The 25,534-nt window shown below is 39.1% G+C and overlaps 1 protein-coding gene across 5 annotated transcripts in view; it reads right to left on the minus strand.

The window, feature by feature from the left end:
- Positions 1 to 25,534, minus strand: part of PCSK5 (proprotein convertase subtilisin/kexin type 5) — a 212,224-nt gene that overhangs the window by 23,498 nt on the left and 163,192 nt on the right. For all 5 annotated transcript variants that reach the window (XM_027708433.1, XM_027708432.1, XM_027708435.1 and 2 more), the window contains 5 exons: positions 19,514 to 19,631; positions 18,324 to 18,512; positions 9,704 to 9,840; positions 2,159 to 2,302; positions 90 to 192 (listed from right to left, as the gene is read on the minus strand). In XM_027708433.1, the coding sequence (XP_027564234.1) occupies positions 90 to 192; positions 2,159 to 2,302; positions 9,704 to 9,840; positions 18,324 to 18,512; positions 19,514 to 19,631 (691 nt within the window). The remainder of the gene's footprint in view (positions 1 to 89; positions 193 to 2,158; positions 2,303 to 9,703; positions 9,841 to 18,323; positions 18,513 to 19,513; positions 19,632 to 25,534) is intronic.

Genomic DNA, 25,534 nt, shown 5'->3' on the forward strand with positions numbered 1-25,534 from the left:
TATCCATGACTGCAGCAGGGAAGAGGAATGAAAGTTAGGACATACACTAAGAAATCAATGACATAAAGTGATTTTTCTCTTCGTGTTACCTTGTGTTGTTCTTAGATTTGTAGTAATAGTGAAGACAGTCAGTACAATGATCTGGTCCCGGCCCATCACACCCTACTTTACTACATTCTGCATTGCAGGGACCTGTAATAAAAACAGAATAAAGAGGGACAGGGGGACAAAGTACTCATTTAATACTTCTCAAACTTTAAAATGTGGTATTTTATTGCAGAAATTCAACTACTCTGTTTCCCTGTGTTGAGGAATACATTCAGTACAGGTAGCTTGGTTTGTAAACTGCAGTGCAAGCTGCAGATTGAACTCTGGGTGGCAGGGAGCCTGGGCAAGAGCTGCGAACTGCTGAGCCTCGGCAAAACAGAGAGCATGGGGACCTGTGGTGCTGGACAGGTGACCAGACACTGAGAGACACAGCAAGCGCCAAGGAACCCGAGCCCTCGAGACTTTCTTGTGGGCTTAAACTGTAAGACTATAAAAGCCCAGAGTTTCCTTTGTTAGGGGTCCTCCCTCCTCAAAGGCACCCAGCTTGAGCTGTTATTTAGTTATTGCACCAAGATTGAAGTATTTTAAGGATCAGGAAGTCTAAAACTCTGCTGTGGGAAACCTAGGGTCGAGCCAGCATGGAAATCTGGTCTGAGTGTGTGAGAGTGGTGTGTTCATCTGTGAAGGGACCTTGGCCCTGGCTCAGGTGGTGCGAGTGTGACTGCCAGGGTGACTCCTGGAGGGTCAGACAGGAAAGCTTCTGAAACACCTGTTTGATTTGAATTCCAAACAGCAATTTAGTTCCATCAAAAAAAAAAGAAAAAAAGAAAAAAAAGAAAAGAAAAGAAAGTCTTCTTAGTACCTAAAGACCATGCAATCCCGGTCTTAGTATTTATTCACAGTGATTTATAATTTTTAGCAGGTGGGGCATCCTCTATAGAATTTATCAAAGAGAAACTATTTCTGGATCTGAACTGACGCTTTCTCAAGGGGTAACAAATAATTCTGCATTTTATTTGAAATACGCAAAGGCTTCTGTAAATCATAATTAGGAATGGTTAGCAAAATCACTTATAAAAAGCAGGTCAGCATAAATTATGGATATAATGATCAGTGGCTACTCAGGTTACCAACTGGGTAACAACTGGTCCAAGACCCAATGAACCAGATACCAAGGGTCCCAGTGCTCTGTTTGCTACACTCTGCAAAAGCCTCAGACAGTACTTGCTGATTAGCAAGGCTTCCATCTCACCCACACTCATGTTGGACTTGGTGATCCTTATGGAGTCATTCCAACTTGAGATATTCTATGATTCTGTGCTTACAGTTTTCAAACAGATCCTTCCTTTTATGGGAGGAGAGAACCATCAAGTCCTGTCTTTATGCAGAAGAACAATGCCTGTGAGTGAAGTTATAACTTTCAGGATCACTGCTTTCTCTTGAATGAAATGAATTTGTCAGCCACCTTCAAATTTCTTCTAGCAGCTAAACTTGAAGTAAAGTGAGTTTGCTTCACATAAAAACTTAAGAAGTTAGTGACCTTTACAGCAGAGACAGTAGTGTTTCATCACCTATTAAAACAAGGACTACTGCAGCTCTCCATCTAAAATAGAGACGGTGGAACTGGTATGCTGTGGAAGGAGAATGTAAATGGTGCTCCTAATGGTGGATTACATGTGGGAAACTGCCAACTTGACTTATTTTGCAATGCCAAAAATCTAACACTATTAAGGCTGAAACAACTCTATAGGGATCAGTGGGAAACAACACAGATGTAGAAGTTAATGTTCTTCATATATATATACACACACACATACATGTATATATGCATATATATGCATGTGCATATATATATACACATATATATGCACATATATGTGTAAATATGTATATATATATATACACATATACACACATATATGTGCATACGTATGTATATATAGCTTACTCATAAACATAAAATGAAAATATCTAACTTTAAACTGTGAAACAAATACTTCTTGTCTTCAATGAAGAATCCAATTCACTGAACATTTTACATATGCAGACTCTGAGGTCAACCTATTTAGTGTTCAGTAAATGCTTGATCAGAGTCAATGAATGTACACACCTGAATAGTCGTCTGTTGCATAATCTTCTGTAGGGTCTTCAACTGGACTAGAGCGCACTCTTTCCACTTTCGGAAAATCATTTCTTGGTGAGTAAGGCTGGATGGATGTTCCATACAGTACTAAGGACCACTCTTTCAATTTGCCTGGAAGTTAAGTATTTTAAAATCTAGTTTCAGAACTGCATCTTACAGAAACATATCACTTTCAAGCATGATATTGTGAGTAGGTACAGATGACATTGCTCTTCAAATAAGTGTCTTCAGTGCAATACTTGTTTCACTATAAACTGAGAAAGCATATTTTCTTCAATCAGATCTTTACACCATATTTTCATTGCATGCATCTGGATTTCACTTTCTCCTCAGAGCATTATTAATTGTGAAGCAATTATTTATTATTTGAGATCTTTTAGCTAAGTAGCTGTACTCAGAATTGTGACTTAAGAAAGGGGTTACATAAGAGTACTTTTCACTGACTTATAGGACACAACTTGATAAACAGGAAGTAGCTTTTTTTAAAATCTCCAGGGAAAAACATCAGTGTCCCCACAAACCAGCATAATTTCTTATTTATTTGCCCCAGTTATTTGGCAGATATATCACTGTATTGTCTGTGATCATCACTAACATTTTATCCTCTTAATACTTGAGTGAAGAAAAAAAAATTGTTTGGCTGCCCAAAGTATTATCTGGCTTTTTGATAAGTTTTTTTGGGGGGAAGAATAAAAAGGTAAAAGTGTATCAAGACATCAATTCAGGCAGTCAGAACACAAAGGGCAGACTTCCCATTCCCACCTTTCTGTCTATATTACTTGGTGAATTTCAAGAAAGAGCAAAAAGACTCAGGCCTGAAATAATTCCTAAAGTAATGATGCATAAACCCCATATTCTGGCTTGAAAACTGGAACATAAGTTTGGTATAATTCTATTCTCTTGTTCGTATTTATCTGTGTTGAGATAGCTAGTTGTGAATATCAAATTCTCATCAGAACAGAAAGAAATCAGAGAAGCAATGAGTATTTATTTTTGAATTTGAAAGATCCTGCTTTGGAGGCTGTTCTGTGGTTAAAACGCTCTCCTCTTAGAACTATCATTTAATGAGAAATGTAATCCAGATATCACTCTTCTAAAAAAAATAATTTAGTATACCTCATGTAAAATTAAATTCAATTAAAATTTATTTTAATGATCCTCAATAATTTGAAATATTATTCACTTGGACCTTTTCAATCTGAGCAACCAAATTAATTTGAATCACTTTGCACGTGATTTTCTCTATTTTCCCCAATGTTGTCTGGTAATCTCCATTGGCATGACAAAGACAATATGCATCTCTCTGATTTTACATGCATCCTTCAAGCAGTAAGTAACAATAAGTAAGTCCGCTACCTGACAGATCACAGACCAATTGTTTTAAATAGTTTATACTAGGGCTAAAGAGAGAAATCTGTTATCTCCATATCTTTTGCCAACCCAATTTAATCTTTCTAAATGACAGAAATTTCTAAACATCATATAAAATCTTCTCTGCTCTATATTCAGTTATTGAGAAGAAACTAACAGATCAGAGACTACATCACACAGCAGTTGTGTCACACAGTAGCTTCCAGCTTTTCAGAGCTGAATCAAAATATTACTTTCTTTAGAGAGACATTTAATTAAATAAATCAACTGCTGTGATGAGTCTACCACACCTGTGGTCAAACTACTGGCTAATTATTTTGGCTGTAAAAACTGCATGAACCTCATTTTCAAATTGTTTTTTCCTATCCACATACACATAGGTCTTAAAGTCTCATTAGATTAAAAAGACCCAAATCACGTATTTTCTTCCTGTACAGACATGTGGGAATCAAGTTCCATCTTGAAGTCCTTTAGAGAGATCCAGCTGGGTCCTTAACGGCACTTTTCGTTTTAGAAAAGAAGTCACATACTTTTTAACTGTGTACGCAGTCATCTCTACAGCCTTTTCAAAGACAGAGCTTCTCCACGTCCAGTCTCTGTCCTTTTTGTCTTTTAACCCACATCTATAGCATGTAAACCATAACATACTGGGTGCAATCAAAAAATGTGTGTTTTGCTACGTTATTCAGATCTTTTCATCCTTGTCTTGATTATGAGCCAAAGCTCACCTAACTTCCCAAGGGTTGTTTTTATACTGCTTCCAGAACACTGGTCAAAATATTTGCAAGAACCCACTAAAAATAACCACAGATGCTCCAAAGTGTACTGTGTCTGGACTTTACGCATATGGAAGGTCTTGTACTAATATTACTGCAGGAAGGATTGTCACTTTGAATGTATATGTAATGCAAAAAAGGCAGTAAGGGGAATAATGTAGGGTCTCTCAGGAGGTTAGCTGTCTTTGTTCAGTAAATAAAGAGGGGAAAAATTCATGTGACTTGCCAGCAAAGAAATGAATCTGCCTCAAGGTTGGTTTAATTTGCACAATGCAATTATTTCAATAACTAAGTACATCTACAGACACGCACACTTTTATAATGAATAAATGAAGTATGCACATTTAGACCAAAATCTTTCTTTCCCCATTTTTGGCTGATTCCATCATTTAGTTTGGCTAGAATAATCCTTTACTCTGCTTGTATTTAGTATGCGTAACAAAGGTCTCATATTGTATCTAGAGGAGAAAGGGCATATCACAATCTTTCACAGTAAACACATGTCCATCTCCATAAACTCTACAAAATTAAATGCAGAAATCTCATGCACTACTTTTATGAACTGCACTCTGCATTTCTTGACAGGCAACAGATGTGGCATTACTTTGCCAGTGCAGGGATATGATGACACATTGACTCTTTGTTCTCAGTTTGATTACATGAAAATGGCAACTCCTAATTATAAGACCTTTCAATAGCTAAATAAACACATGCAGAGAACACAAACAAGAAAGAAGTATGATGGAGATATCAAGTGTGATACACTGGCGAGGCATCATAAATTGTGTTTAAGCACCTTTTATTTACTTCATATTCTGTTCAGTGTGGAGACTAATCCCAAAATGCCCAAACAGCTGAGTTTATCCACCACTAATATATGACAGGCACTTCCAAATCTTTTTGAACAAAAGAGTTACTAGACAGCTTCCAGCAGAAGGCAAACACTGCTCTGGAAAGATGGGGGATGTATTACTAGACAGTATATAATGAATTAGGAGGCAAATTCACAACCACACTGTATCTTATGAAATCCAAATGCACATAAAAACCTAAATAGTTTCACAAGCAGCGTTTTACATTGTGGTTAAAAGAAAGTAGAGAGTAAGCTCTCCAGCAGGATTCCTTTAGATTAGCTTCCTCCACACACCCTAGTTGGGCAGGTCTACTTTCTCCAAATCCCCTGGCCTTATTGTGTCTTTTCTTCACGGTTTGCATGTTTAGGCTTTAGTTCTTACAGAGCAAAAGAAATCAGTTCCATGAGATTAGCCACTGCAGCATTGAGAAGAATATATGTAAAGTATTGAAACCAATAAATTGGTAAGACCTATACAACTACATATGTAAACCAGGAGTGTGCAGGAACAGGCTTTGAAGTGTAAAGCTGGAAATGTAGCTGGCCACTTTGAGACTGTCCTGGTGATGTAAAAAGGCTGCAAAATACGTCTGGAGAATAGCCCACATGAAAAATTTGCAAAATAGGTCCATGCTACCTCTTTTTTAGTGAAGGGTGTGTGCCAGGAAAGAGAAAACAAGGGAAGAGCTGAAATGCATTGCTCTGTGGTTTTTCTTCATGCCTGTTGGATGAACTATTGGCTTCTGGTACACATAAAGGTGAAGAGCTATCCTAACTTGTCCTTCACACCAGAGATGTTCCTGCATGTGTCAGGAATAAAAAGTACAAGATGGAGTTGAAAAACATTAATTTTTGTCTCTTTTTAGTAATCTGATTAAAATTAAACTACTTAGTTGTTGCTTAATGGTTCTCCTCTATCAAATTCTAAAGCACTGAAAATTTAAAAAACCCTCAAACATCACACCTCCTCGTGAAGCCCCAAGCAGTTCTGCTTATAGTCTATGGTTGCTTTTCTAAATGAATACCCCTTTCTAGTGTACTGGAAACTTTGCTTCTCCTTTAGTGGTGCAATTAACATCACTTGGTTAAGAACCTTTCACCACTGTAAGGCTATTGTGAGAAGTGATCAGTGGTGATAAAGTGAAATTCAAAATACTGGCAATGCTAGCATTTCCTTCCAGAGCTCTAGGGGATGATAATCAGAATTTTCAAAAGGCTGTGCTTAAAGTTAACCACATGACTATACAGATAACATTTAAATAACACTGGCCATAGTGTAAATAGTTACCACAGACCAAAAGTTGTTTGCCTCTCAGCAATTTTGAAAATCATACATTATCTTGGTCTTCATTAGGGACTTATTAGCCTCATATTATGCAAAAGCGTTCCAAAATTTTTGGCTTATGACTGCTGGTCTACTGTCCTAAAAAAACTAAAATCGGGTTATGTAGACAACTGAGTCAGGCAATAAGAGAAGATGATTTAACAGACAGACAGAAAACTTCCCTAAAAAGTTGAGATTGGCTATCAGAACATGACAGAGCTAAAGCAGAGTAGAAATAAAGAACTAAAATTCTCATTCAATTTAAACAACAGCAGTTGAGTGAGACTGATTTGTGTGCTAAGATTTTTTTAAGACAGAAAATCATCTAAGCAGCATAAAATCTGCACTTTCATTTTGTCATAATTTTGAATTGAGTAGGTTCATTTTTGTCCAAAGTAAAACATATAAAGCCAATTGAATTTGGCCTACACACTAACTGGAACAGGAAGGAGACTGGACAACTCTGTGATCATACATTAGAATTCCTCCTGAGCCCTGGTTTGTTCTAAGTCATGATGGAAATAGTCCCACTGAGTCTCTAAGCTGCAGGAGTGACTGGACACCCTGACCTCCCAGAATGGCACATTTACCTTGAACAGGTGAACTACACAAAGGCTTATTTCCAATCTGATTAATTTAACAAGCCAAATTTCAATAAAGAGGAAGACAAAGTACTTCATCCCTATATCTGGTGACAGAAACATTAATGGGCCTTTTTCAGTCAAAGTAGAATTGAAACACTTAACATTCTTCTAGAATAGTCAACTACATGCACATAGCCTATCATGCTAGACTTTCTGATTTTAAACTCAAAGCCTATAAGCCCTTCAGTTCACATTTTAGTCAATGTTTATGTATGCTTTTTAGTGTAGTAGAAACAACAGAAGTACTCATACTTACCAAGGCTCATTTGAATAATTTTAATGACTTCCAATAACCTACCAACTTAAGAACAAACATACTTCAATATCCTCTATTAATGAGTTCACAGAGATTTATTTTTATAGCTTCCAATACTTCCACTTAACATCTATGTCTCTAGAATTCAGAATCTATTTTTAGGAAATCAGAAAACTTACTGCTTTGTGAGTTTATTTAGCTGCCTGAGAAGGAATGCCTCCTTTATTTCACTGAATTATTGTCCTGGTTTCAGCTGAGATAGAGTTAATTTATTTCCTAGAAGCCGGTACAGTGCTGTGTTCTGGATTTAGAAGGAGAACAGCACTGATAACGTGCTGATGTTTTAGTTGTTGCTAACTAGTGCTGACTTTAAGCCAAGGACTTTACAGTTTCCCATGATCTGCCAGCAAGCAGGTGCACAAGAAGCTGGGAGGAAGCATGGCCACAACAGATAAAACAAACTAGCCAAAGGGATATTCCATAACATAGAATATCATGTCCAGTACGTTAACTGGGGGGAGATAGCTGGGAGCTGATGATGGGAGTCAGGGTCTGGCATCTGTCAGCGGGTGGCAAACAACTGTATTATGCATCACGTGTTTTTCTTGTGTTTTATTCCCCTCTCTCTTTTTTTATCTCCATTTTCATTACTATGATTATCATTAGTAGTATTATTATCACTATGATTGTATTTTACTTTATTTCCATTATTAAACTGTTCTTATTTCAATCCACAGGTTTTACCTTTTTCTGATTCTCCTTCCCATCCCACTGGATGGGGGGTGGTAAGCGAGCAGCTGCATAGTACTTATTTGTCAGCTGGGGTTAAACTACAACAATTATAAACTAAGTTTATTGGTAACGTCATTGTAATCCTAAATATATTTCACAGCACAATTCTTATAATTAGTTTTTATTTATCAGGAAGCAGTAATCAACTAGATTTGCCACTTTCAGTGTTATGACATTCTGACATGAAATCCAATCAGAGTGTTAACTTAGATTTAGTGATAAATGATTTCCAATAAATCAGTAGTATTCATCTCTTTAAACTGTTTTAATCTTGCTTAAATGACATTTCACCTTTGAATATTTTTATTAAAGGGTTTCTACCTACTTTGATGTAGGATTCCAAAGGAGGGACTATATTCACTATTCATACATAAACAGTGGCATTTTTGCCTGTGTATAATGTACCTATTTCAAAATAGTTTTTAAAGTTTGAATTTTCAGTAAATCCAAATGTTTATCACTCATAACCTTATCTCTCATAATCCCTTATATAGCAAATATAAGTAAGCACGTACTCCCCTGAGCCTCTTTAAATCTCTTCTCTCAGTCTCCGTTTCTTTCAAAGAGCTCATACTGAAATATGTGAATGAAACTGAACCGTGCAGTGGGAATTAAAAGAAGAAAAAGTGCCTGCAGCCCCAAAAATTCTTCTAGGAGCATGGTTCATGAACGGATAAATGCTAGGCTTGAGCACTCTGTCCATACACACAGGAGCACCATGCAACCTACCAGTGATAAGGAGCTGTGAATTTCTTTCTCTTGTAAAGTGAGATTTTTTAGTTATGTAAAAAATTATAAATGCCACTTTTTCTTATGGGCAGGTTAATAAATACAAGGCTAAGAAAACCAACATGAAAATAAATCCCTGGGCCTTATACAGTCGATATAGGCCAAGTAAATACAGTCATGAAAGTCACAGGCAAAACTCTTACAGCAAGTAACTCTGGGCTGCTCTAACTTGTGTTGAAGATCTGTCTGATAAATCTATATTCAACATCCAAGAACACAGATGGAGATACCATAATTTCATTCAAATTTGGCACATGAGGTTTTGGGCAGTTTTGTATCTTTTTCCTTGAAAGCTGTGACTAGTAAAGATTTGGATTTCTTTAAAGCACTGACTCTTGGTAACCTCTCAGATGGCACAGGGATCGGTCAGCTACAGAGTATGATGTAGCTCTAAATGGCCAACATCTCTTTCTATTTTTTGATGCAACACATGCAACTGCAAGAAAGAGGGAATTTTACTCTATCCTCATGAAATTTTCCTGGAAACCAGGAATAAGTTCAGAATAAAAGTGAACCATGTGTCTTAAATGGCAAATAACAGTGACATAAAAATGAAGAGTGCATTGATAACTGAAATTAAGAATAATGCTCTTACCAACTCTGCCTTCGCACTAAAGCCAATGAGATGTTTCAGCTGTAAATAAAAGGTGGAAAACAGCAAGCATTCTTCAGAATTCACAGAACCCAAATAAAGGTTACAGTCATACCTGGAGTCTTGAAATTTCTCAGCTGAGATGGAGTGTCACAGATTTCCAAGATCCAGTCACCTGCTGCTTTTTCACTCCAGCAGTGAGTAGTCATAAACTCCCAGTTTTTGAATCCTTCCATGGAATGATCAAATAGCCTAAAACAAATCAGGACATTATTTCAAGGAAACTTCTTTTCTGCAGAGCTATGCCTCCAAGGACGCATACTCTTGAAGAGTATCCTAATCACCCAGTTCATTCATCTGTGCCTTTACATTATTCAGGATGGCTTTCTCACATGTATTGCAAGTAGATTCAAGAGTAGAAGGTAGAAAGAGTGGAAGAGAATCTTTACATGACATCGTTTTTTGTAACGTAAAAGAGAATTCATTGCAAAAAATCATAATTGCTAATACTATTTAATATAAGGATTCATGGGTCTCGGGAAAACTGCATATTTCCATCGTATTAACAGCATACTGTAAACACAAACAACTTAGAAGTCGGAAAATTTCAGTAACATTTATTTTTGCCTTTGGATTGGAATACTTAAAAGGGGTTTAAAACCAATAAAAACTATTAAGTGACTGAGACAACAGAGACTCAATATATGCCACTTCTTGTAAGGAAGTGAAATATAACTGAGACACTGGCCTCAATCCTCAAATGACCAAGGTATCACCCTCTTCAAACACTTGACAGAACTGAGTTTGGGTAAAAGTGAGAGACTAATGGCATCTGATGTTTTCATCTAATAAAAAACAATACCATAATTTAATTACCTAGATCTTGGGTGAAGAGGTCAGAACCCTGATACTAGAAATAACATAATCCAGGCCTAAGTTCTATTTCAGACACTGCAATGTGATGCTGATCCCATATGAGAAGGGAAAGGAGGACCCTTCCTGGTCAGAGATTAGACACAAGAGAATTTGCACTTTTATTCAGTGTTCACAGAACGTCGCTTGGTACCCCAAAACCACTGGAGAAGTGCAACCACTGGAGAAGAGACCAACCCCTGCCTGGCTATAACCTCCCTTCAGGTAGTTGAAGAGAGTGATGAGGTCGCCTCTAAGCCTTCTCTTCTCCAGACTAAACAACCCCAGCTCCCTCAGCCGCTCCTCATAGGACTTGTGCTCAAGTCCCTTCACCAGCCTCGTTGCTCTTTTCTGGACCCGCTCCAGCACCTCAATGTCCTTCCTGAACTGAGGGGCCCAGAGCTGAACACAATACTCAAGGTGTGGCCTCACCAATGCAGAGTACAGGGGAAGGATCACTTCCCTGCTCCTGCTGGCCACACTGTTCCTGATGCAGGCCAGGATGCCATTGGCCTTCTTGGCTACCTGAGCACACTGCTGGCTCATGTTCAGCCTCCTGTCGATCAGCACCCCGAAGTCCCTTTCTGCCTGGCTGCTCTCCAGCCACTCTGTCCCCAGCCTGTAGCGCTGCAGGGGGTTGTTGTGGCCAAAGTGCAGGACCCGGCACTTGGCCTTGTTGAACTTCATTTCATTGGAGTTTGCCCATCTCTCCAGTCTATCCAGATCCCTCTGCAGAGCCCTCCTGCCTTCCGGCAGGTCGACACTCCCTCCCAACTTGGTGTCATCTGCAAATTTGCTGATGATGGACTCAATCCCCTCATCTAAATCATCTATAAAGATGTTAAAAAGGACTGGGCCCAGCACTGACCCCTGGGGGACACCACTGGTGACCGGCTGCCAACTGGATGCAGCTCCGTTCACCAGCACTCTCTGGGCCCGGCCCTCGAGCCAGTTCCTGACCCAGCACAGAGTGCCCCTGTCCAAGCCGTGGGCTGCCAGCTTTTCCAGGAGTATGCTATGGGAGACAGTGTCAAAGGCTTTGCTGAAGTCCAGATAGACCACATCCACAGCCTTTCCCTCATCCACTAGGTGGGTCACCTGATCGTAAAAGGAGATCAGGTTGGTCAAACAGGATCTGCCCCTCCTAAACCCATGTTGGCTGGGTCTGATTCCTTGTCCATCCTGTAGCTGCTGTGTGATTTCACACAGGATAATCTGTTCCATAACTCTGCCAGGCACCGAGGTCAGGCTGACAGGCCTGTAGTTACCCGGGTCAGCCTTGCAGCCTTTTTTATGGATTGGGGTGATATTTGCCAACTTCCAGTCGTATGGGACCTCCCCAGTGAGCCAGGATTGTTGGAAGAAATGAATTAAATGATCAGATGTTCAGGTGTACTTTCCTTATCCAGAAAAAATACATATGGAATAGGATCTTTTAAGGAGCATGGGACCAGTCGAGATGGTAACTTTGTTATTTGTCAGGTTGATGCTGTAAGGTAAACATATGCAGGTATTCTTCACAAGAATGCCAAGGCAGTGGAAGGATTGAAAAGAAGGTTTATTTCAGATGCAAGGACCACTTTTTTTACAATGCGGCCCATTGGGCCTTCAGGGGCAAAAGATGAGTTCCTGCCCCCTCAGGACCCCTTTTATCCTCTCTGTTTCTCCCCTGCCTTCCCAAGACCTCTGTGCATGTCTGTTAGGGCATGTCTCCTCTCACATGTCAGGGAGAGAGGCTGACAACTTCTCTTTCTATGTGAAGGGAGAAAGCACTGAAACTGCCTTTGAGAAGGAGTTACCATCTAGGTAGAAAGCCTTCCTAGAGAAAACTGAATTCCTAACTTTCCGTTATAAATTCTTCCGAAATTGTACATGTCCCAACAGACGCCAAGTCAAAATTCATATCAAGGACATACTTATCAAACAGATTATCATGGATTAGTAAATGATTAGTATGCGGTCTAATGAATTGTTAATTGACTGTTACAGATTATTATAGATTAACTAGTTAAATAATATTATTAGAATAATCTGATAGTTTTTATGACCATGATCATCTGCAAAACCTGTACTCATGCACAAACCATGCCTTTAAAGACCAAAGTGATTAACAGCATTTGAATTTTGAAAACTTATTTGTTAACATAACCACAACAAAATGCCAGTTCTGTTATTCAATTACTCAAGGGATCTTTCTCAGTAACAGAACACTCAAGTGAGGGTGGATGTGACTGCACAATTGACTATATTCAGATAAACTAATTATAGGCTGTTAGTTACAATGAATAGCGTTGCATTTTAAAAAAAACACTCTTCTCTCTCTGAGAAGTTTTATGCCATACTCATCACATGTCATATGTAGGTCTATATAATAATGTATGTTGCACAGTACAGAATAAAACCAAATTGAAGAAGCTTCTATTGTCACCACTTCAGCCTAAAAATTGCATAACCATTAAGAATATAATTTAAAGCACAAAATTAATCTGTGATCAAATTTTAGACCCAGAGGAAGTCAATCACCCACCTTCTTGCAATTTCACAAGTGCACAAGTGGGAACATAAGGCTACCCTCTAGTGTTAAAAAAACCAACAAACAAGTGTGTCAGCTTTTTAGCAACAAATCTCTAAATTCCAGATGCTCAGAAGAATTTGTTTTAATTTTTAATTTCATGTTAGAAAATGCAGTGAAGGTACACACATAAAAGGAGCTTTTGCTTTATTATGAAGATAATTTTTTTCACCTGTGAAGGTGCAGCTGCACCAGACTGACAGCCATGCTTGTATACTCAGCTCACAGCTAGGAGGCCCTGCACTGACTGGTGGCTCAGTGGAGTAGCTGGCAAGAGACAGGTATTCTCTTCTCTGTAGCAGTGGTCTTTGTTATGATGTACTCCAGCCCACTAAATCAGCAGCCTGACAGGCAAGCGGTGCCTGGCCACCAGCCTGCTTGGCCACAACACTTCTAGTGTGCTTACAGTTTGGAGAGACTATGAGAATGCCTTCCCAAGGTGCATACCTGAAAATGCTCTGGTCAACCATTCTCCTTAAAGCACCTCTTCTCCATAGGGACAAATCACTAGTTACCTGTGAGATACAGCCCCTGATAAACTGAAGACAGCTCAAATTGACTTAACAGAAGTTAAAGCTTCAGACAGACCCTACTGTCCACCTGAAGTATTTGGAAAAAAACCCAAACATCAGAAAACACTAGGCATCCTAAAAGCTTTCTCACCTACATGTGGAAGATCACTTAAAACTTCTGGATGTGGATTTAAAGATGATGTATTTAAAATATAAGCATACACACTTTTTTTTTTTTTAAATTTCCATTTTACATCTGGCTGTCACAGTTAATTTTATGAAGCACTGGAGATATGAAGCAATGGAGATCTCTGAGCTATCATGATAAAGTAGTTTGGAGAATAGTAACGTGAACACTAGGCTACAATGCCTGCCAGCCTGAAGTAGTGGACAGTACAGCAACCACCATCTTTAAATGTTGAGTGTTTATCCCCTGGCACTGCACATATCCGCATTAAATGATCCATCATTATATTTGGATATGTCAGGCTGAGGAGCCCCACATATCCCACTGGTCAGCCAGCTCCTTGGTACTGGGATATCTGTTCATCAACACCACCCACACACCAAAAAGAAAAAAAAAATAAAAAAAAATAAAAGTCAACGTGAATGAAATGAAACATAGCAAGTATGAGTTGGGAGAAATAGTTTTCCAAGAACTGATTCAGCCTGTAGACACCGTACAAGCATAGGCTTATTGTTTGGTCATTGTGGACTTAATGATACCTCTTCAGAGAGGGGCACTCAGCATGAAGGTTGGCCCTATACTTTTCATCAGATTTGGATACATAAAATGTAATGTTGGTTTTGTTTAATATTAGAGTATTGCAATAAAGATGTGCACCTATAAAGAAAGGTTTCTTCTACTTTTGATTGCCAAGACTTTTTATGAAGCAACCTAGTGAGTAAGATTAGATAAGAATACCTTGTTTTTGGCCTAAGAGTTTCCTGTAGAGGAGGGTATTATTAAAATTTACTGATTGTCTAAGGTTTCACGATAGGCAAAAATGGTAATGAAAATACTTCCCTTTGTAAGTGAACAGAAGTATTATTAATGTCAGGGCCATATAAGCATAGGAAGCTAGTGGCCTGGAAAGTTGCCACCACGTGGCTGAGATATTTCAGTTATGCAGTTCAAGTGGCAACAGCTGCTTTAAATTTAAAGGCAAGAATTAAATAAGCCATGACCTCAGTGGGAGACAAATGACCCCTAAGTTTGCTTCTTCTATCCCCTTTGTGTTTAGCCTCCCCTCCATAGCCTCCCTGTACTGAATGTTTGTTAGATCTGAGCTCGGTATGTCTCAAAAAACACTCAGAAACCCATGATGCCAAATCCAATGGCCAACTGTTTTCAAAAAGGGGATACTGTTCCCCATTGGTCTTAACTGTAGCCTCATCCTCACACCAGCCAGCACTTTCCTAGCCTTTATTTTCCTCTGTTGCAGTACATCCAACGTAATCATGTTTAGTACTTTCGAAACAACAAAGCAGATGTTCCTTGTAATGTAGTTTTTGAAGAATGCACATAAAGCTCAAGCCAGTGACAGTGTAATCCACCAAATGACTGCAAAGGAATCCATATTGACTCTGACTAACAAATTTTCTTACTGAAGTCATTTTAGGGGATGCCAACATTAGGGATAAAATATGCAGAAAAAAGGCCAGATACTGCCTTGAGGGACCTACTTGTCAATGCACCAGAATCTACACACAATGACTTTTCATCCAGAATTGGGGGAGAAGAAGTGCCTATGTAAAATATACCTTTTGGACTTAAAGACATTTTACCAGCAAACTGTTTCAAATTAAACCCAGATGATTAACAGTAAAGCAATGAGGTTTTCCCTGGGTTCAGTAAAAACAGCTGGTATTGCTGTTATTAATCATGTAATGTGTGCATTAAAAAGTCTTGTACATCTGAGAAAGCATCTAAGTCAGGTAGCAGCAATGTACAAGAGCATCTGTGACCTTTGCCTATTGAAAAAAAGCCAGACTGCTTGCTGCCAATATATCTCCATGCACGCTTATACTTGAATGCATTTATTCTGATTTTTAACACTTTAAGAATCAAGCACCTCATAACTAATTTTTCATATTAGTGAACAACAACATTCCTACTTCAAGTTTGATTCTATAAAATGATGCTAAAACATACACTCAACAACATTCAGGATACTACTGATTTCCAGACCTTTAAGCCGTATGACTTCTTACAGCCAGACCAAATAAAATAAGCCTTTTTGAAATACCATATTGAAAAGTAATGTATTCATATCCATTCCTTTACGCTAAGAAAGGGCTTGTGAAGGCTCTAGGTATTTCAGACCTAGAATGTGCAATATACATTTATCCCTAATATTAGTAGCCCAGAGTTGTTTGTTTCAGTAAAATGTGATGACTAGTCAGTATATCTCCGAAGTTCCCATAGGAAGGGAATTTCTGGTGTGACTTTACGAGCTCTGTCATGAATAATTTGGTTCTTGAGAAGTGCCAAAACATGAAAAGGCCTTTCAGGCTTCTTTGTTTTCTGGCCAGTCTTGTGATACTGTAGTATAAAAAAACCAGATGAACTTCCCCTTATTTTAATACATATACTTACATTCTCTCTCTCTGTGACAGGTATGAAAAGTAATTACTTTCTATGTAGCAGGGGTTACAGAGAAACTGACTGAATCAAATTTTGTACCTATTCCACATAACAGTCATCACCAGAGGTGAACTGCGACTACTGGAATGTTTATCCCACTTGCTGTGGGTCAGCTGCAACACACGAAAGCCTAGAGCCAAAAGTTAGCTGTGTTAAGACAACTGGGTTTACACAAGATTGTTTCATTTGGATACCTAATTGGAGGACTCTTGATTTTTTTCACTTTGGACCAAGGAAGGACTGCTGCATGAAAATTGAAAAGAAAACTAAAAAAGGATTTCTTCAAACAGAAAAACAAAAGTCTGTTTCATAACTAACAAGAGAAGCCTGCCTCCGCACTGGTTAGCAGAGAACAAATTCTTTGTTCAGCGTAGTAGAGTAGCAGGGAAATACATAGATGTGTGTGCCCATGTGCTTTTATCAGCAAGGCTCTGACGGCACAGGAGATATTCTAGAGGACCCCAAAATTCCAAGACAACTTTCTGTCCATTTGATGAATTAATGTCTATAGCTTGAAGAGTATTTTCAGTACACCTTTTCTTTTATATTAACACAATCTCTAATGAAAATGGACATTCACACTTCAATCAGAACCAAGTCCATCTGACTGTCTCCAAACAAGTCCTTTTTTTTCAAGAGGAAGGATAAGTCCTTCTACCACTGAGGTACAGGAGGACACACAAGTCTCCAGAGCTAGATAGTCAGCATTTCTAGGTGTGGAAGCGTGGATGAAGAGCAGTCTGGAATGCAGGCCATTCCCACTTCATTAGAAGTCCTGGAGAGTAGGACTAGGGATATAAACTTTTTAGAAGACTTAAGCATGATGGCAGAAGAGTTCTTACAACACAAGTTTGATATTTGGCAGGTTTTGCAGTTTCTGAGACATATAACATCACTAATAATAATGGCCAGTCTTCGTGAACGAAGATTTGGGGAAAGGTCTTTTTACCTTTCCAGCCTGCGCAATGGATTTTTTAGGTGAGACACAGCCTGCGCTGAACTGAGCCCACCCTTTAATCCTAAGGTTCATCTGCCGGGGCCAAGCAAGCTTGGACAGTGGCAGTGAGGTCCTCAGGACGTAGGTTTGTTTAGAGTGTCCTTCTCATAGATGGATGGCCTCACAGGGCTAACGAGCTACCATCTGCCCGGGGGACTTGGGATTCGAACCCGTGGTTGCAGCAGTGAGAGTCCTGCATGCTAACCACTAGGCCACCAGGGGTCCCTATAACATCACTAACATCAACTTTTATGTGGGAGCCGATCTTTGTGTCTAACAGAATGGCAGTCATCTAAATCTGCTAGTCACTAAGGAAAAAAAGATTCCCTATCATACTACGCTCCCATTGGGAAGAATATTTCTAGCCACATGGAGAAGTATAGAAGCATTTCTTAGTGCAAATATAACTTATTTGCACATTTGGAAATGGGGTAAAGTGTGAGAAGGTTTCTGATGTGTCTTAATGCCTTAATCATCTGTGGTAGGAGGTGGTGGTGTTGATCACGGATTTAGCGAGATTTACCTGCAAAGTCTGTCAATGTTTTCTTCCAAGAAAATGTCAGTGTTGTCCTATTATGAGCTTTTCATGGGTTGAGTATATTTACTTTGAAAAACAGGATATAGAAATTGGTAACACCAGGAACTTAAAGAAAATAGCAGTAAAGAACCACTATTCTATCTGATTTTTATTTCCAGGAAAAAAAAAATGGAAAAGAAAGCAGCAAAATGAAAAAAAAATGGCTATAGTATATAAAACACTTCCATTCAGCTTCCTTATGAACACTGAGCCTGTTACTATTTTCTTCACATTTCCAGCTATCTAACAACTTGTGGACCACAAAAGACTATCAAAATTAACTAGTCTTTAGTTTGGAGATTATATCCTTCAGCAGTTTTACAGACTACTCTTCCACTGAGATCATAATTTTTGAGTTCATTTGTACTTCACTCTGCCCATCTCTCTCAGAAAAAATAATTAGCCTGTGTCTGCCAGCAATCTTGCTGTAATGACTTGTCTATTCTTTGCTGGCATGGACATCTCAACGCAGGCTCTGCATGCTGACTGTACTGTGAAGCTGTGTTGTCATACTATACCTGTTGGCCAAGAGCTGTGACCTAGTTCCAGATGGAGAGGTTAGGTAAATTGCCAAGTCTCCACGCCGAGGGTGAGTAATAGTGATGCGCACAACCACATGCTCCAAGTAGATCACATGGTGGTTAGGATTATCTGAACAGCCAGTGGCTTTGTAAATTGAACGGACAATGCTGTCAGGTCGTATTGTTCTATAATAGAAACATAGCAAACAACATTATCATTTCTTGCTTTTTGTGTAAAATAGACAACCACATATTTTTTGTTTAGCAGTGAATGACAGGGTGGGACAATGAGAAGTCGGTAGAATATAACCATTAGTTTTAACATGTACTTCCTAGCTAAAAATATCATCACAGAGTAATTATTTTGCTGCAGCTAATGGCTAATGGCTAATGGCCTGTACTTCTGTTAAGCACGTACCCAAGGTAAAATAGGAATAAGTCTTTCGGACAGAGCATTTTTGTGGATTAGTGGCCAGCTGAGAATTGCTAGGATTGTCATGGAATCACAGCCGGTTGCTAAACCCCAGGAAATGCCTGGCATAGTTATAGTCCTTGCTTACGTAACAGCAAGTATTACATATTAACTGTACTGAATGGCATGTGGTTTAAATTGGCATAGTATCCTTGCAGACTATACCAGTTATGGATCAAGCCTGCCAAATATAATTATCAAACAATAATCTTAATGCTTTGAAAGTGTGCCTTATAATTGATGCTGTCTCTATATCCATACAGTGCACAAAGAGAATTTTGCTCTTAAGCCTGGTTCTACAGACACTCTATCCTAGCAAGTGAAAAACAGTTTAGTCTTAGGCTCTGAGCTAGAGACTCTCCTAAGACTATTTGAGAGAGTATGGAAAGTGTATTTGCTTCTTAGATCCTGGACTGGTAAGTCTGTACTTTTCTTACAAGGGTGACTGAAGTTCACTCAACCAAACATTGTTCTTTGGTGCATCGTCCATATCAAAATTTATCGTTATCCAGTCTGGCCTGTTTTACACCTAGTTCTTTAAACTAGGGCCTTTCCCCAAGCACTACAGGGAACAATGTTTACAGGCAAATGACCTGACATCTGTGAATGTGACAGAGATTCGCGGTATAGCTTTCAAAATGCAAAGGAGGGGTAAATTATACCCAAATTCTTTCCATAAATTTATGCCAGCAAGAGTTTTGGTAGCAGGTATTACTTGATTTGCCGATCTGTGTTCTCCACACACACATGCTGTGGAGGGACTGTTGTCCACTTTTCTGCTTCTATCACCATTGCTTCAGCATCCATCAGTCCAAATCCATAGAGGTGGCTCACTGCAAGGTACAAACAGAATGGTTGCAGTTATAACATAAAACTTTGGTTTTCATCATAGATTAATTCCAGAGAGTCACATCCTAACAGCAGCTGCTTCTTTTCTACTTCTTCCTTGCTTTCTCTCAAAGCTCAAAAATCTCACTGTCAGAAACATTAATTACTATATCTAATTTATTCACTAAATCTGTTCACTGCTTTCTTACAGAACTGGCATGAGGAGCTACCTACACTGCTATCTACCATGGTAGGAGCTACCTACCATGAGAACTGCAGAAGGCCAGAGAGTAAAATTGCCTCTGACTACTACTACATGGACTACACTTTGTCCATGTGTCTTAATTTTGCCCTCTTATATGAGATAATACTAAAAGGTGTAAAGAACAAGAGGAAGGTTATTTCTGTTACTCCAGTACCAAACACATGCATGTACCTGTATTAAAGGTAACTGAGACAATAAATTTAAGATGGAACAGACTGTCTTTTGTAACTGTTGTATTCTCTTAACTTCCTTGAGTGTAAGCAGCATGTAGATGCTCTCCTGTTCCTGTATGCAATATGGTTGCCACCGATCAAACAACCAGGTAGAGCCAACATTTCCCTAAAGCTGTGCATGATGAGGGTGAAAAGCACTTATTGAATCAGCTGTGTGGTTCTGGTTACTGTTCCAACCAAAACAGAACCTTGCAAATGGATTTTGTTGAATTAGAAGAGCTGCTAGACATGTTGTTTTATTGTGTCAAGTTAGGGCTTTTGATAAAGTTCTGACAGCAGAAGGAGTGAAAGAAAAAAGCTTCCACAGGGAGGAGATTAGATAGGAAATATCAATAAATTAGTTTGCTTGCTACCAGGACCATGCTACCAGGAAACCCCTTAATTTGTCTGTTCGTACACTAGAATTTTAATTAATAATCCTCCTGTCATCTCTGAAAATCAGCGGGAGGAACAAGTCTTAACTCACGTAGTCTGTAACTGTACACAGTTACTCTGTGTAGTACATTCAAATAGTGAGGATTAAATTTTCAGGAATGGAAAATTTTTTCAGCTAACTCACAGAAAATGTATTTTCAATTCCTGACAATTAGCAACTTACATTGACTTAGCACTCAGAATGTCCAGTTATATATATATATGTGTGTGTGTGTTCAACCCAACTACTGAGCTCAAAGGAGAGCCAAGATTCTCCTCAACTCACCTTCTCTTACCCAGAAATAAGGGCAGAAGAGCACCTAACTTTGCCACCACTAAGCAGTGACCTTTTGATGGAAACTTAAGTGACTTTTAATCTATTCATCCTAGAATTTTTTTGCCCTAATATGCACATTAAAAATGCAAATAAAATCTAAAGAGTAAACTTTCTATCTTTCCCATCCTAACAATTACTTGGGACATAGAATTTAGGAGAAATTTTCATTCAGGAGAAAAAATTACCAATCAAGGCTATGTGGTTGTGTTAACTGTCCGTGATTCAATGCTTAAACTCTTTTGCATGACAGCAGAGGTGTGAGTGAGAATTTCTGCACCTGTTTGCTTCTTTTCTTTCCACAGCTGAAACAGAAGTACATTTTTTCCTTGAAAGGCCTTTGCATTGAAATAAAAACTTCCTGACAGTCAGGGATGTGGGAAGCTGACATTTAGCTGTCTGCAATGTTTGCACTTCAAAGCCCTTGATGCAGTGGGCTGGTTAGCAACTGATGGTACCAGTAGAGGTGCGTAATTTTCAAAGACTAAGTAACAGCAATTTAGGAAATAATCACAGAGTTAGACAAAGTAGATGTGTCTTACAGAAGAAAGCAGATTTTGTTCTCTACTACCTTCAAATTGTGTCCTTTCATCTGCATACATGCTAGTATTGCTGTGCCAAGGTGTATCTCTCTGAGGTTAAAAATTACCTGAATAGTCCATATGGGGCCATAAATGTCTCCTGGGAAACACCTGGAACTGCCACTGATTCATTTGCAAATGGTACTGAGTTGACTTCTGCTAACCCAGATATAAAAGCAGTATCTGAAAGGTACTGATGACGGCAGACTAAGTTAACTGCAAGTGCAAAATGCCTCCAGACCTTGCACCAACCCACTTATGTGCTCTACATTATCATTGCTGTGAATTCCTACTGGGCTCAGTTGATGCTAGGAATCATTAAGGACGTCAGATGGAATATTGGACTGTTTTGTAAGAAGACATTTATCTTTCAGAGAAAAAATACAAATGCGAGGTTTGTGCAATATAAGCTGGTGACTAAGGAGTAGTACAAGAGTCCACTAAGGAGGATTGCTCTTGTTCAACTGAGGCATTAAAAAATGTGATCATCTTGTGATGATGTCCAAGCTGTCCATTGGTAGAACTGCAGCAATGTAACTCATCATTTATATTTCTGCAAAATAACAGGCATACACAGAGCTTTACAGATGCAGGGCATGTTTCAGGAAAAACTTGCCTCCCACAACACAATATAAATACTGAGTTTTAACTGATCTCTTTAATCTTATCACTAAAGAAAATAACATTTCTCAGGACTTCATTTATTAATCTCTACAGCAATTCCTTCACCAGTGCACCATGAAATCAAGGCCTTCTCAGCTGCTGGAGAGGCTTCCCCAGTTTTTTCATCATCCCTTTGTTTTTGTCTGAAACTGCTATTGAAAATTCATTAACTTTCTCATTTCTATACAAAGAGTATGCAAAGCTATCCCCAAATCTAAAGGCAGAATGTATACCCCACTTGACTTGACTAAGAGATATATGAACAGCTGGTCTTGATAAATCATAACACAGAATCATGCAGACTTCAGAAACTGAAAACACAACATTTCCAGTGCAGCCAAACCTGATTTGTTAGGCTGCAGTTTTATTGCCTGTCATCAAGATATCTCATCAGTAACTTAGATGCTATTTTACTCATCGGACAAAAGCATTGCAGAATACTTTCTCCCTGGTATATTTTTGGCCTTTCCTATATAGTATTCTATATACTGTGAAAGCAGCATTTGAAATATAAATACTTCGTATACACATACCAAATACTACATCAGAAAGAGAGAAATGGTAATAATTTCAGATTGTCAAATGAGGAACATGCAGCTTCCTTAACTATGTTAATCTGTTTGATTGTAAACTATTATGATTATTTGTTTATGCTACTATAGGATCTTGATCCAAAATGAGATTTACTGAATAGGAATCTAAAATACTCCTTATACTGTGGTTTTCTTAAATGTTGCTTAGCAAGTCTAGAAGATGTGAGACCCTCATCCCAAAAATACTTTAAACTGACCAACCTTTTACATTTGACATTTTAATTGCAAAAAGAAAGATTTAATTCTGTACCACTTTAATAATTTTATATTGCTTCTCTGTTGCTTGCTTAGTATACATAAATGCTTCAACTAGGAAAAACAATTGTCTAATGAAAATTAAGGGACAAAAAAGGAGAAATGTTACAATGACATGGCTTACACTGTTTTATTTTGTCAGGTCCTATCTGAGAGAACACTAATCTTGAATGAGAATTCATCTTCTTTCAGCCATATTGCTACTTCATGTCAATATATGATGAGAAACCTGTGATAACCGGGTGTGATTTCTGAAACACATAACTGATTTTACAAGCCAGCAACACAGCCATGCAAGAACATGCTTTTTTAGTCTTGCTTTTAAAACCAATTTCTCATGTTTTCAAGTTAAGCGTACTTTTTGTATTTTATACAGAACTGATCCCTCAATTTTTCTACTTAAAAACAAAGCAAAGGGCAAACTAAGTCCTTCTTTCCCACAGAATTCCCTGAAATCCATGATTTTTTAAAGACTCAGCAGAGATTCTGGAAGATTGAGTTCTTACACTTACCAGCACATTAGAGAAGGTTGTGAAGAACAGAAAGTTGCCCAACAGATTTGTCTTAAAAGCGGCAGCTACAAAGATGCACAATGAGAATCTGAAGGGCCTCTATATCATAGAATCATAGAAGCATAGAGTGGTCTGGGTTGAAAGGGACCTTTAAAACTCAGCTACTCTGACCTCCGTGCTGCAGGCAGGGAGACCTTCCACTGGACCAGGCTGCTGAAAGACCTGTGTAACCTGGTCTTGCACACTTCCAGGGATGGGGCATCCAACAGCTTCTCTGGGCAATCTGTTCCAGTACCTCACCATCCTCATCACAGAATCATAGTATCATAGAATGTCAAGGGGTTGGAATGGACCTTAAAGATCACCTAGTCCCACCTCACTTCCATGGGCAGGGTCACCTCTCACTAGACCACGTTGCTCAAGGCCTTATTCAACCTGGCTGTAAACGCTGCCAGGGCTGGGGCACTCACAACCTCCCTGGGCAATTTGTTGCAGAGTATAACCACCCTCACAGTAAAAAATTTCTTCCTAATATCTAACCTAAATTTCCTCTCTGTCAATTTGCACCCATTGCTCCTTGTCCTATCACTACAGTTCCTGATGAAGAGTCCCTTGCCGGCTTCCCTGTAGGCCTCCTTAGATACTGAAAGGTTGCCATGGGCTCTCCACGTAAACTTCTTTTCTCCAGGCTGAACAGCCCCAGCTTTCTCAGTCTGTCTTCATAGGGGAGGTGCTCCAGTTCTCCTAACAACTTCATGGCCCTCCTCTGGACTTGCTCCAACAGTTCTATGTTCTTATGTTGGGGACACCAGAACTGAACACAGTAAACCAAGCAGGGTCTCACAAGAGCACAGTAGAGGAGGAGAACCACCTCCCTTGACCTGCTGCTGGCCACGCTTCTTTTGAGGCAGCCCAGGATTTGGTTGGCTTTCTGGGCTGCAAGTGGACACTGCTGGCTCATGGTGAACTTTTCATCAACCATCACTCCCAAGTCTTTCTCTGCAGGGCTGCTTTCAATCATGTCTCTGCTCAACCTGTAGGTGTGTCTGGGATTACTGATACCCAGGTGTAGGATCTTGAACTTCACTTTGTTGAACTTCATGAGGTTTGCCTCAGCTCACCTCTCGAGCCTGTCCGGGTCCCTCTGGATGGCCTCTGTTCCCTCCAACATGTTGACCGCACCAGCTTGGTATTGTCCACAAATCTGATGAGGGTGCACTTGATTCCACCGTCCATGTCACCAACAAAGATGTTGAACAGTATTGGCCCCAGTACTAACCCCTGAGGGATGCCACTTGTCACTGGTCTCCAGTGGTCTCCATGTGGACAAGGAGCCGTTGACCACAACTCTTTGTATGTATATTCAGCCAGCTGGACCACTGAACGGTCCATCCATCAAATCCATGTGTCTCCAATTTGGAGACAAGGATGTTGTAAGGGAGTGTCAAATGCTTTGCACTTCTGCCCCTATTTACCAACGCTGAGTCCCATCCCAGGAGGTCACCAAATTTGTCAGGCATGATTTCCTCTTTGCAAAGCCATGTAGGCTATTACCAATCACCTCTTATAAAAATGGTCTTCATTATGTCCAATCTAAATCCACTTCATTCCCTTTAAAACAGTTGTCCCTTGTCACTACAGGCCTTGGTAAAAAGCCTCTTTCCATCTTTCTTTAAGCACTCTTTATATATTAAAAGGCCACAATAAGGTCTCTCTGGAGCCTTCTCTTCTCCAGGCTGAACAACCCCAGCTCTCTCAACCTTTCTTCATAGGAGAGGTGCCCCAGCCCTTTGAACCCTTTCATAGTCAAAAAGGTGCTAAGATAATACTTTAAAAATTGCTTTTGTTTAAGTTTCCAGTTGTGTTCATGTCAATTTCTGATTTTTGTATTAGTACAAATAATTTCTTCAATAATATACTAACCATGGCTTTACTTGATAATAGGTTTGACAAAAAAAGAAGAGGCCTCTGGATTTTACATTTTTATTTTCTTCCAAAAAGTTCCTATTCATCGATAAAATACAAGAACACTAGTAGGATAGCTAGTAGAATCTAAAT

This window comes from Neopelma chrysocephalum, unplaced genomic scaffold, assembly GCF_003984885.1.
Source record: "Neopelma chrysocephalum unplaced genomic scaffold, ASM398488v2 Primary Assembly neopelma1_96234, whole genome shotgun sequence".
Taxonomy (NCBI): Eukaryota; Metazoa; Chordata; class Aves; order Passeriformes; family Pipridae; genus Neopelma; species Neopelma chrysocephalum.